This window comes from Crocodylus siamensis, chromosome 8 (assembly GCF_052110815.1).
Source record: "Crocodylus siamensis isolate JL-2025a chromosome 8, ASM5211081v1, whole genome shotgun sequence".
Taxonomy (NCBI): domain Eukaryota; kingdom Metazoa; phylum Chordata; order Crocodylia; family Crocodylidae; genus Crocodylus; species Crocodylus siamensis.
This window is the reverse complement of record NC_143402.1, coordinates 39436343-39449029: the sequence shown is the minus strand read 5'-3', so window position 1 is coordinate 39449029 and position 12687 is coordinate 39436343. Positions and strand designations below refer to the sequence as shown.

The following is a 12687-nucleotide window of genomic DNA, read 5'->3' as shown; positions in this document are numbered from 1 at the left end:
GGGGGGCCTGGCCACACCCACCCCTCAGCTCAGTATTGTGCAAGGGAAGGGAGGGCTGCTCTAGCACTCCACAGCTTCTAGCCTGAGCAACTGCAGGCAAGTGCCTGAATTTCCTGGACACAATGTCTGTCCAGTTACAAACCATTTCAGCCTAGCAAGGTTAAACTAACCTGCAAAGATTGAATCAATTCAGGCTCAGGCTTTTTGAATGCTTATCCCTAGCTATGGAATTCTCAAGCAGTGGAGAATCTTATCCTATGTTTCTGAATATTGTGGATTTTGAGCAGTTTACAACTGCATCGGCCATCCAGAATGCCCACAAGCTGCCCAGAGTAGCTCCCTGGTAGAGAAGCGCAGTCCATAGAATCTATCTAGAGTGAGGCAGGAGTGAAACAGAGTTTGTTACTGGCTAACATTCTGATCCTTTCTTGCATATTAATAAGCACTGAAGGCCAAGGAATACACAGATTACATATGTTAAGAGCCTCTTGCCAGGTCTCCACATGAGCACAGGTACTTAAGTTTTCTTCCAGTAGTTACTAAGCTAAACAATGTAGTTGATTACAGCATTATTCTTTTGAAAGTGAGATGTCCTCATACAAATTAGCATTACTGGGTTAGTGAAGAAGTTGCAGTTTTGTCTTATTATTTGGGCAAATAACTGCTGTGACAGGTATACAACTGGTAAGGTGTTAATATTTTATTTTTGAGAATTAAATGATGTAATGCTGACTGACTGACATGCTCTCAGTGATCTGGTAGGAACAAAGAGGAAGTGTTATGAATGGGGGGACAACGAAGAGAGTAACCTGAGAGACTTTCAAACCTTAGCAGACTTGGTACATAGGTTTCTAGTGTGCAAGGAGAGTGGGTTGTTTTAAACGGAGAATTAGTCAATTCAGACATGGAATTTTCATTCTCACCAGTCAATTGTTCATTCTGTAATGAGTGACACTGGGGAATTTGCATAGTACCAGCTCTGAACTGCTTTGAATTGAGCTGCTCAGTAATCATTATAATACAGGAACTGAACTGTGTTTTACAATTCTGGATGTTTTCTTAACAATGCGAGTAAGGTTTTCTGTTTAGAATTCTATTCTTCAGCAAATTCCTGTAAGGAACAGCAAGGACTATCTTCTGAGATTGTTATTTTTGCAGGTGTCCCTATTATTTAAAAATGTACTTTTATGGATTATTGTGGGGCTTCTCATCTTTTAGCTATTTATATAGGAATCCCCACTGCTTATGCAGCCTGCATTGTTTCACAGTTGTCTGCTGTGACACTGTTAGCCAAGGTGCTACTGTTATCCTTCGCTGGATAGGGCTGGACTTCTTATCTGGGGCACACTGGATGTCTTGAATCAAACTGGATACATGCCCTGGCTCTTCATTTGTTATTCTCCATGCTAAACACACTCCAGCATGTAATCATAGTAGTACATCTTTAGATAACAATCCCTTCCCACTCTAAAATTAGTCTACCCCAAGACAGAGTTAATCTCATTGGTCCTAGTACAAGGATATTTCCTTCTAAGGCCTGACCATCCCATTTCAGCACTTCCATTACTGATTTTTCATGGTAGTCTGTTACACTCCTGCCATTTTCTGGTTGCTGACTGGCATGTTCTGAACTATGCTGTGTACCTGCACGTCCAAAGCGTCACTGGATTAGTACTGTATGACTATACAGTATATCATTATGCTGTTATTGTATTATTGTAGGTCCCAGAGGGGAGGGGAGCCAGATGTCCAAGGTGAGTGGTTGCTCCTTAAGGAGACGATCCTCCAAGCCCAAAGGAAGGTAATCCCAACGAGGATCAAAGGGAACAGGAGGGCACACAAGCCTCCATGGCTCGCCAAAAGCATCCAGGAATGTCTCCTTGCTAAAAAGCAGGCGTACACCCAATGGAAAGGAGGGGCCATCACCAGGGATGGCTATACTGCAGTCGCTCGGGGATGTAGGGGGGCAGTCAGGAAGGCCAAGGCAGAGATGGAATTAGGACTAGCTTCCCAGATTAAGGACAATAAGAAGTCCTTCTTTAAATACATAGGGGGTAAAAAGAAGGTCCCAGGTAATGTGGGGCCCCTGCAGGATGCATTGGGCAATTTGTTTGTCACACCAGACAACAAAGCTAACATGTTTAATGATTTCTTTGCCTCTGTCTTCCTAAGTAGGGACCAGAACAGCCACCTCCCTGCTGGGCCCCCCTCAGGCCTCAGGGGAGGCACACCTGGGCCAAGGGTTAGTGAGGAACTAGTTAGGGAGCTTCTGGAGGACTGGACATATTCAAGTCAGCCCGGATGATCTCCACCCTAGAGTTCTAAAGGAATTGGCCGAGGTCAATGCAGGACCCCTGGCACGGCTTTACAAGCACTCGTGGTGCTCTGGTGTGGTACCGGGGGACTCTTTGGACCTGCTCGAGATGCATCTGTGGATGCATGGAGGACTGCATCCCCACACTGAAGAGGGCCAACGTGGTTCTCATCTTCAAAAAAGGGAAGAAGGAGGACCCAGGAAACTATAGGCCAGTTAGTCTTACCTCGATCCTAGGCAAGCTGTTTGAGAAAATTATTCTGGCACACATCCAGGAGGGGCCAGAAGGGGCCTGCATGCTTAGGGGCAACCAACACAGGTTCATCAGTGGCAGGTCCTGTCAGACCAACCTGGTAGCCTTTTACGATCAGATCACCAGATCATTAGATGCAGGGGTAGCAGTGGACATAGTCTTCCTGGACTTCTAGAAGGCTTTCGACACTGTCTCTCACCCCGTTCTCATTAAGAAACTGGGGGGCTGTGGTGTAGACACCAACACAGTCAAATGGGTCACCAACTGGCTGGAGGGCCGTACCCAGAGGGTGGTGGTGGATGGGTCCTTCTCAACCTGGCAGGACGTGGGCAGTGGGGTTCCGCAGGGCTCGGTCCTCGGGCCCACACTGTTCAACATCTTCATCAGTGACTTGGACAAGGGGGTAAAAAACACCCTATTCAAATTTGCTGATGACACTAAGATGTGGAGGGATGTGGGCACACTAGAAGGAAGCAACAGGCTACAATCAGACCTAGAGAGGTTACAGGGATGGGCAGATGAGAATAGGATGGGATTCAACACAGACAAGTGCAAAGTGATGCACCTGGGGAGGAAAAACCAGCACCATACTTACAGGTTGGGGAACTCCCCTCTTGCCAGCACAGAGGTGGAAAAGGATCTTGGAGTCATCATCGACTCCAGGATGAACATGGGCTGGCAGTGTGGGGAGGTAGTCAGGAAGGCCAACTGTACCTTGTCATGCATCTACAGATGCATCTTGAGCAGGTCCAAAGAGGTGATCCTCCCCCTCTATGCGGCACTGGACGCAGGCTGCATCCAGTTCTGGGCGCCGCACTTCAAGAGGGATGTGGACAGCATGGACAGGGTCCAGAGAAGGGCCACTCGCATGATCAGGGGACAGCAGGGCAGGCCCTATGGGGAGAGGCTACGGGATCTGAACCTGTTCAGCCTCCAAAAGAGAAGGCTGAGGGGGGATTCTAGCGGCCTGTTATAAACTAGTCAGGGGGGATCAGCAGGCACTGGGGAAATTCCTGTTCCCCCGAGCACTACCAGGAGTGACCAGGAATAACGGTCACAAGCTGGCAGTGGGTAGGTTTAGGCTAGATATCAGGAGCCGCTACTTCACGGTCAGGGTGGCTAGGATCTGGAACCAACTTCCAAGAGAAGTGGTGCAGGCTCCTACCCTGGGGGGTTTTAAGAGGAGGTTAGATGAACACCTTTCTGTGGTCGTTTGACTCCAGTACTCTTTCCTGCCATGGCAGGGGGTCAGACTAGATGATCTACTCAGGTCCTTTCCGACCCTAGAAACTATGAAACTGTTACTGTTATCTGTTACTGGTATAGACTTCTGGCCATATGTCACTGATGGGATCTGTACTTTCCTTAACAATGCTCTTTTTGGATGCTATAACTGAATTCCTTATCCAATCTTTAATAGTACAGTGGCACTGTTGGGATGAATGTTTGCCTAAAGATGAAAAGAACACTTCATGATTTCATCTTGATGTTTCTAAAATTTCAAACCTCATAGTGTCAATGGATTTACAGGTAGAGTCAGAGCTATTCATGCTTTACAGAACTTAGTCCATTTGAAAATTCAACGACTGCCAAGACCCATAATTTACCTTTATAAGATGAAGATTTTTGATACCAGAGAGCTCTTCAAATGTGAAGATAAGGAATGTAACAAGATTCAGAGGCTGTATATAAAGCTGACCAAAATCACCAACATTTCAATTTTTAATAACTGTTTGTCAAAAGTTCATATTCAAATGAAAAAAAAATTGTTTATACTAATATTCCTATTTTTCAGCCAACTCCAGCTATACGACACATTCTCTTTGGAAATAAGATGTAGATTTTTAGATCAGGTTACCTACCTGCTTTCTCAACCACTTACTGTCCTTCAGTCAAGCCTGGATGCCCTTTTAAAGTGTATTCACTAGCTCAAGTTATTGGTTTGATGCTAGATTCATTGGATGAATTCCTATTGAAGCTGCTTAAAATGAATCTTTCTGGTCTATGACCTGACATATCCCCAGTATAAACTTAAAGTTATTTTGTCTCTGGTTTCTCACATGCCTCATAGTTTACACTTATACCATTTACCTTTATAGGTAGAGAGACCCTTGTTAATGTACTGGATTGAAACTTCATGTCTGCATTTACATATTTTATGCTTCCTGGTTTACTTGGGGTTCAGTGTCAACTTTATATTGAATAATCTCAGCATCTGGGCCAACAAGACATCAGCCAATTTTTCTCTTGTGCAAGTTATTTCTATAAGCATGAATAGCTCTGACTCTATCAATACTAAGCTCATTGTGATCAGGAATATTATTCGCTGTCATTGGTGGATAAATACAGTTCCTGGCTTTGTTTGTTTCAGGTCTGCAGACCTTTGCAGAGTCATTCTGTTTATTATACTCTAAACAGCAACCACTTTTACAGAGCATGTTTCAGCATGTATATGTTTTCCAGCCCAGTTTCTGTCCAGTTCCAAGGTCTTTGTATGCCTCTGTATATACACATTTGAGTATATTTCTCCACCTTGAACCCAGTGGCTACTGTTTTTATCCAGGCATTGTTAGCTTATATTTAGCAATATCCATAGTGTGGTCTAAGAAAAGCAAGACTCCTACACAGGGAAGCTGGGATCACTTCAGTCTTTCATTTTCTTCCCGAATATTTTAGATATTTCCTTATGGAGTTTTTATCTAGCAAAAACTAGGTTACCAAAGCAGGGTTTCAGTGCTCTCAGATCTTGCACACCAATGGACCAGGTATTGAAGCTACCCTTACTTTGGCTCCAATGCATAGTCTTGGATAGCTACCCTTTAATATGACAACCGGGTTCTGTACGGTTCAGAAAACATTAGCTCCACAATTTGTACAAATCTTTGTCATGTTTCTGGGTGGTTGTTCAATTTCTGGGCCATTCTGAGTATCCATAAACAAGCAATATCCACAGTTATGGTCCCCTCCCTTAGCACTGTCAGGTGCTGACAGTTGATTCTGCTTCATTCAGATCTCAATCACTTCATTTTTGTCAGTAGTTTTCAATTACTACTGTCACAGACTGCAATAAAAAAAAGGCTGCTCCTTCACTCAGCAGAGGATGTAAAAACCTTTGGAAGTCTAAGCCCTGGTGAAAAGGCCTAGGCTCAAGAGTACTTCATACAGCACAAAGCAATCAGCATGTGCCTCTCTTTCACAGCTAGGAGCGGGGCTAAAGAAGCAGCCCGCATTTTTTCCATGCATCTCCTGTTAAGAATTGAAATCCTTTGTGTTGTAAGATGAATCTGCTTCTTTTTCTTTCTTTCTCTTGTGTCTCTCTCAATGTTTTTTCATCTAAACTTGGCTTTATTATTCATGCAGAAGGCGGGGTAAATTTGCACCTTATAATCATTAGTGTTTGTGACCATATTATGTGTAACCATGGTGAAACACTGTTGTGAGGGAAACAAGAATGTGCTGATGGTAAAGATTGTTGTTTGAGCCTATGTCTTTCATTCCTGTTAAGAGAGCTGTCCAGTGGTGGCTGAGTCAACATTTTTACTCCACCATGGACTTTACAGCTGAAGCACTGAACCCCAGCCCAGTTCAAGCGAAGCTCAGAGCTAAACAGCATTATTTCTTCTCTTCTTAAGGGCTGGTGGCTTGACACCATGGTAGAATGCATGGCTTAGCTCAAGGGAGCAGAAGGGACAAGTATGTGCATAACTGAGGCCAGGTCAACATCTGCCAGGATGGGATGGTATTTCCTCACCAACTGAGCAGGGAGAACATTCACAATCAGTAAACTGTACTGAGCACTAGTGCTAAACAGGTCAATAGACATTGGAAACCACCTGTTATACTATGAAGCAGGAAAACAGGATGGTCCTGAAGCCACTCACCCCACATGGGGTTGGATATCTTCAGACCCAGTTTTGTTTGCTTTAGAAAGCATAATGTCATCCATTCCTTGTGCCCACTGCTTCAATCCCTACTCTGCTGAAGGCTATGAGGAGATGATAAAGAAGTAACCATCAGACTTCTTCTGAGGCAGGGTGGTTCCCGTTCTGTTCATAACTTAGGAACCACAACTATATCAAATCACTTCCAACCCTGCTTACATCTCCTCTGGCAGCTCCCCAGCCGTCTAAGTGTGTGAGGCTGTGTGCTTTCAGGTACAGCCCAGCAATAAAGCCTGCTGTATTGGCTTGGACGTTCATGGTTTCCAAGAAGCAGTGCTGTTGGGCAGCTAGGACACATGACCAGGAATCAGGAGACCTGTATTCTATCCCAGCCCTGCCACTGACTGGCTGTCTGACCTTGGTTAAGTCACTGTAATCCTGTATTTCTCTTCCCACCTTTGCTGGCCTTGCGTGTTTAGCTTGTTATCTCTTTTATTACCTTTGGGGCCTCTGGAAGCAAATGGTACTAGGCATAATAATCATCATCATCATTTGGATGCCTTATGATCCCAGAGGATGTTTGAGTCTTACTGTGGCCAGTGGAGTATATGGCCTCATCCAGCTATTATGGAGTAGGCTATGGCACAAGTTTTTTCTTATGTTCTGGAGGGCAATGAGATGAGCTCTCCTTTGCATTGCTCATTAGTTTGCTTTCCATTAAAACTTCATGAACTGCTCCGCTCTAGAGAAGATGGGTATGGGTCACCACGCAAATAACTTGAGTGACTGGTATCTGTGCCTTAGCACTCTAGTTAGCCCAGGTGCGGTTAGCCCAAGTGCGATCACTCAAACTGGAAAGATGGCCATGAGCTACTGTGTACTCACTGTTTCTGCGCTGAAGAAGAGTTTAATAGAGGCAGAAGTAAAAGCTTGACGTGTCCTCTCTCATACCTGGGCTCACCTAGAGGCCACCTCATTGAGAGGGCCATGCCCCGCAAGGGGCTACCTTGCTGTGAGATTCATGTCCTGGAGTGGATATGAAGGATGGGTGTGCCTAATAAAATTAAGTCTTTGAGCAGTTAGTGGCCCCTGAGTAAATGGCAGCCCAGGAAAAATGCCCACCCTGCTCCCCTGCATCCCTGCGCCTGTCTTCATTTCCTGTGTGTGTTACTAGGAGCATTGGAGAAATATCCCATTGTTCTTTGTGCTGCAGTGACCATTTCCAACTGACTTGTGGGAGAACTTGTCTGCCCTTCTGGGCACACAGGGGACTTAAGGGAAGGCTGTGGAGATTTGTCAGCACTCAAGTGGATGAGCCTGTATTCCAACCAAGTTCCTAGTCTAAGTAAAAGCAGTGCTCAAAGGTTGTTGGGTTTTTTTCTTGTAGCCTCATAAATCAACTTGTCTCAGTTTAAAGCACCAGCAAACTAGGTCAGAGGGTTTTGCATATGGATGTCAGAGACCCAAGAAAGCACCGGAGTGAACTCTGCAGGGAATGTCTACCAGTGACTTTGTACGGACTAGTCAGTCTTAGGCATTGTCTGTACTAGGGGTCTCTCCAGCCACCAGTAGCCAACCACAGCATAGCTGCAACTGTGCAAGTTCTGGTGCATACAACCAAAGACACTGTTTGCCCCAGCTGAGCTGCTCAGAACTAGGGTAAGCTGTGTGATTGTAACTAAGTGCTCTGCCTGTCAACACTAGACAGCCATCTCTGCCAGGGTGACAAAGCCTTACATTTGCAGATAGAAATAAAAGCCTGCTCCTAACAACGGCCTAATCCTAGCATCATAGGGAGGAGAGAAAATTGAGGAACCTTGGCAGTTTTATCACGCTAAGTTTGAAGGGGCTAAATTTAATACACAAAAAATGAGATTGTATCTAATTTTCCCTTAAAGTAGGGATTAAACTTTTCTTAATATAAAAACAAATGTTCCTCTCAAAGGAAATGGCAACCCATGCTTCCTGAGGCATAGCTATAATTGTCTAGGAGGTTAGAAGTACGTCTGTCCTGTGGGTTAGGAAGGACCAAACATTAGTCCTAGTCCTTCCTGAAGTTTGTTGCTAGGATCTACTTTATTAGGAAGGTCACGCAGTTGTCATGGGACTGGATTCCATGAAGCAGGAGGTTCCTTCCAGTCCAACATTCTTATATTTCTTTGGGTCCATCTAGCCTGGGACTTGTAGATGGGTATGAATACAATGAGAACACTCACCTACTTCTATTGTATGGGCATAAAGGGAAGGAGCTATCAGTCATACTGGTTATAAAGCTGTTATGTGCCTAGGGTCATTGGGTTGTGTGGTGGTACCAAGGGTTGAGGGAATAAACAGGGGTAATAAGTACTGAGGTAGCATTCCTCTCCCATGTAGAAAGACTGAAATATGGGCTCTCAAATGCCACACCCTTCAGAGTTCTCTGCTTGCTTTGTTCACCTATTAAGCCCTCTTATACACTTTCCTTACCTTCTTTTCTAGCCCCTAGTGCTGCTGATGGAATGGCCTGAAGCCACCAACTTCGCCTGCCTGATAGCAGGTTACTGCCGGCTCCTGGTGGACTCCAAGAAGATGATATTCTCTCGGCCTCCCAGTCAGCCGCCACCTCCTCAGATTATCAAGGCAGGTATGTTTCAGCTTCTGCTATTTGTGGGCCCATTCCCCATAGTGTAGGCCAGGCCTTGACACAAATGGAGAGTCCCTAGTTTCCCTATTGCCTAAAGAAAAGAGAGGGAGACCACAGCCACACCCTCTGGGACCTCAGCTGGGGAGACAATCCCTCCCGGCTAGGCCTTGCCTCAAGCAGAGTGTGTCTAATAGGCCTCTGCAAGTCGGCAGTGATCCAATCCAGCTTCAGATCCAGCCGCTTTGGATGGCTGTGATCTGATCTGGAGCTCCGGACCAGGTTTCCATCTCAATCCGGCTGAAGCAGGTCCAAAGCTTTGGAGCCACCTTGGAGATCCGGCCATGGGGTATAATGGGGAATCAAAGAAATATCTATAACTTTATTGTTTCTTTTCTGATTTGGATGAAACATGCAGGGATGGTAGCCTCTGCTGAGAGCATGAAACCTGCCAAGTTTCAAGAAGATAGGTGCAGGGGTTTGGGGGGAAATGTACCCCAAAATCTTGAAAGCCAAACTCATGTCACAGCTGTGTGTCACACCACAGGGAGGTAAAAACTGCATGGGTGGTAGCTCTTACTGAGGCCACAAACCCTACCAAATTTCAAGGAGATAGGTGCAGGGGTTTGGGGGCACCCTGCACTGATCTCCACACCTGGCAGGCATCGTGGCCGCAGCAGGGGCCACCATCCCTGCAGCCTTCACCCTGCTGCGCCTTAACACACACAGTGTCACCCATGTCACGTGTTTTGCTTGTCCGCAGCTTGAGGAGCAGTTTCCCGCAAATCCCTGCACCGATCTTCTTGAAACTTGTCAGACTTTGCAGCCTCAGTAAGAGCTACCATTTCTGCAGTTTTGACCCTCCTGTGTTGTAACACATAGACGTGACAGGAGTTTTGCTGTCAAGATTTTGGGGTACAGTTGCTCCAAGACCCCTGCACCAATCTTTTTGAAACTTGGCAGACTTTGTGGCCTCAGTAAGAGCTACCACTCCTGCAGTTGTCACACCGCTTTGTTGTAATGCCTAGATGTAACATGAGTTTTGCTTTCAAGAATTTGGGGTGCTTTTCCCCACAACCCCCTGTACCAATCTTCTTGAAACTTGGCAGGCTTCATCCTCTCTGCAGAGTCTACCATCTCTGAAAATTTCATCCAAATCAGACAAAAAACAACAAAGTTATTGATATTTTTTTGTTTCCCTATTATACCCTATGGCCGGATCTCCAAGGCGGCTCGGAAGCACTTCAGAAACTCCAAACCCCTTCGGGAAGCCTAACAAGGCCAGCACTTTGACCTGGATGTGCTGCTTTGGACCCTGAAGCATCCAAAGCTTCTCTGGATCCGAAGCTCTGTCCGAAGCCTCACACAGCCCTAGTGTCTAATGGCCCTGTCACATAAAGAAGGGAGAGTGAGTCCATAGCCTTGCAAACCCAGCCCTCCTTCCCCAGAATGCCACTAGCCAGCCAATATGTAGAGGGACAGAGCAGCCCAACATCCCTGGCAGGTGGCCCAGTTGTTGTGTGTTTTGCATGCCAGTGCCAAAGCCACCAGTTCAGTACCTTCCTCCTTTTTGTGTGTCATGGGCATGGTTGTTCCTCCTCCTTCCTGCCTCTTAATTTTTTTACAGCCCCCTTCCCTTCCCTTCCCCCTTGGAATGACACTGAGGGAGCCCCAGTCCCAACCCCCAAACTGTAAATGTCCCGTAGAGAGGCCATGTCACTGTGTCTGTCTGGGGAAGGATGGCAGATGGCCCTGTGAAGCTGCTGGTTCAAGACCTCGCTTTTTTTGCATGTCCTCCTGGATGCTCTTATTTTTAATTAATTTATTTATCTCCTCCTCCACTCATGGAGCCAAGTCCTCAAAGCCTAGGCCTTGCTTCAGAGTCTCCAGTGTCCCTGCTGGCTAAAGAAAGGAGAACAAAGCTGCAGCCTCGCAGATTAAGGCCCCAGCCCAAGCCCCAGAACAGCACTAGCCACTAAGGTGTAGAGGGGTAGAGTAGCCAAAAGCCCGTAGCAGAGCTCCAAGCCCCAAAGTGTCTGCCCACCATAGGTTAGGGTAGAGATGTAAAATATCTGGAAATTTTGAAGCAATGGAAAAAAACCAGGTTTTTCCATTTTTTTCCAGAAAAAATGGACATTTTGGGAAAAATTGAAATATATGTAATACTTATTTTCTTAGCACTCTTTACAGATCTAATTCACCTTGCACCTTTAAGAACATAAAATGTATAACGTATAACTTGGTTTGCTCATAAAATTATCAAGTTTGGTATATTTATTAAATTTAAAGGTATAGTTTATTCAGACAATAATTACAAATTTACTAATTGAATTTACTTTAAAATGTTTTTAATTTTTCTTACAAATGGAGCTACAAGCTGCTGGACTCTAAGGAACCTAGCATTTCATAGTTTTTGCCAATTTATGAGAAGCAGGCAAAAATTAAATTTAAAAATAGAAGAAACTATTGACATAGTAAAACAAAGAAAATTATTATGTATTCTGGACTTAGTCTCCTCCACAGTGTCAAGCAGATACAGAAAGCACTCGTCTTTAGAAAAAGAACTGAGAAAAAAAGGGAAAAAAACCAAGACTCATTGAATGCAAATTTTGCTACATGAAACTTTGTCTAATCAGTCTCATTTTGTACTTCATTTTCATCATCTTCATGGACTTTAGAAAACTGAAGGTTTGCCCGGATTGAGACAAGCTTCTCTACTCTTTCACGTTAGTTTATTTCTTGATTTGATGTGAGTGTTTCCAAACATAGACCAGTTTCTTTCACATGCTGCAGAAGATGAAGGAATCTGAAGTAGGCAAGAAGCAAGAGGAGTCAAAGGCTGTGTTGTGCAAAGGCCTTGCCACTATGTTGTAGGAGGGATATGCTTGGCAGAGTCCCAGACTGCATTCCTGGACCAAATACCTGAAGATGTTCTGTATTCTGCAACATATGAAAGTACCTTTCCAACATTAAGTCCTAAGTGTGTTGCTTGTTTTGTAACCCAGCCAAATGCAGTGGCAGTAATATTTCTGCCTTTGAATCTTGGATCCAAGAGATTTGCAGCAGCATGAAATGACTGGCAACAAAATTCTTCCCATCTGTTAATAAAGTCTTTCACTTTTCTTTCTTCTGTACTTGTAAGTGGAGATACATTTAGATTCTCAAAAACAGTTGATTTTAGCTGGGCCATTTGGTAAGGAATGTCTGACAAAAGTGTACTATCTGATTCAGATGCAGTGATTGCTGAAGAAATTGGCTTTAGAATCTTCAGGGCATTGTGCAGCTGAACCCAGAAGACATTCTCATCAAGTACAGTGTTCCTTATGTTTCTGGGTACTTTAAGATCCTCAATTATTACTGTTTCTTGAAGAGCTTCTTTGTTTTTAGTAATCTTTCAAATGAGATCACTACATTACTACAGAGTTTGAGTGTCACTATTTTATTCTTTGCATTCTTTTCTTCCTGCTTCTTCTTAAAGACTGCAGCTACAACATGAGTAGCTTTTACATGTTTTATAACTTGTTTTGCTCTTCTATAGAACTTCTGCAGTGTCCAACTTCATGATGTCATTAAGAAGCAAGTTTAGCCCATGGGATGCACATCCTATTGCAGTAATATG

At 44.6% G+C, this 12687-nt stretch overlaps 1 protein-coding gene across 1 annotated transcript in view; it reads left to right on the top strand.

Moving 5' to 3' along the window:
• The window catches only part of FRMPD3 (FERM and PDZ domain containing 3), a 161493-nt gene that overhangs the window by 132583 nt on the left and 16223 nt on the right, over positions 1 to 12687 (top strand). Inside the window, exon 15 of the mRNA XM_090060452.1 lies at positions 8927 to 9071. Coding sequence (XP_089916578.1) covers positions 8927 to 9071 — 145 coding nt within the window. The remainder of the gene's footprint in view (positions 1 to 8926; positions 9072 to 12687) is intronic.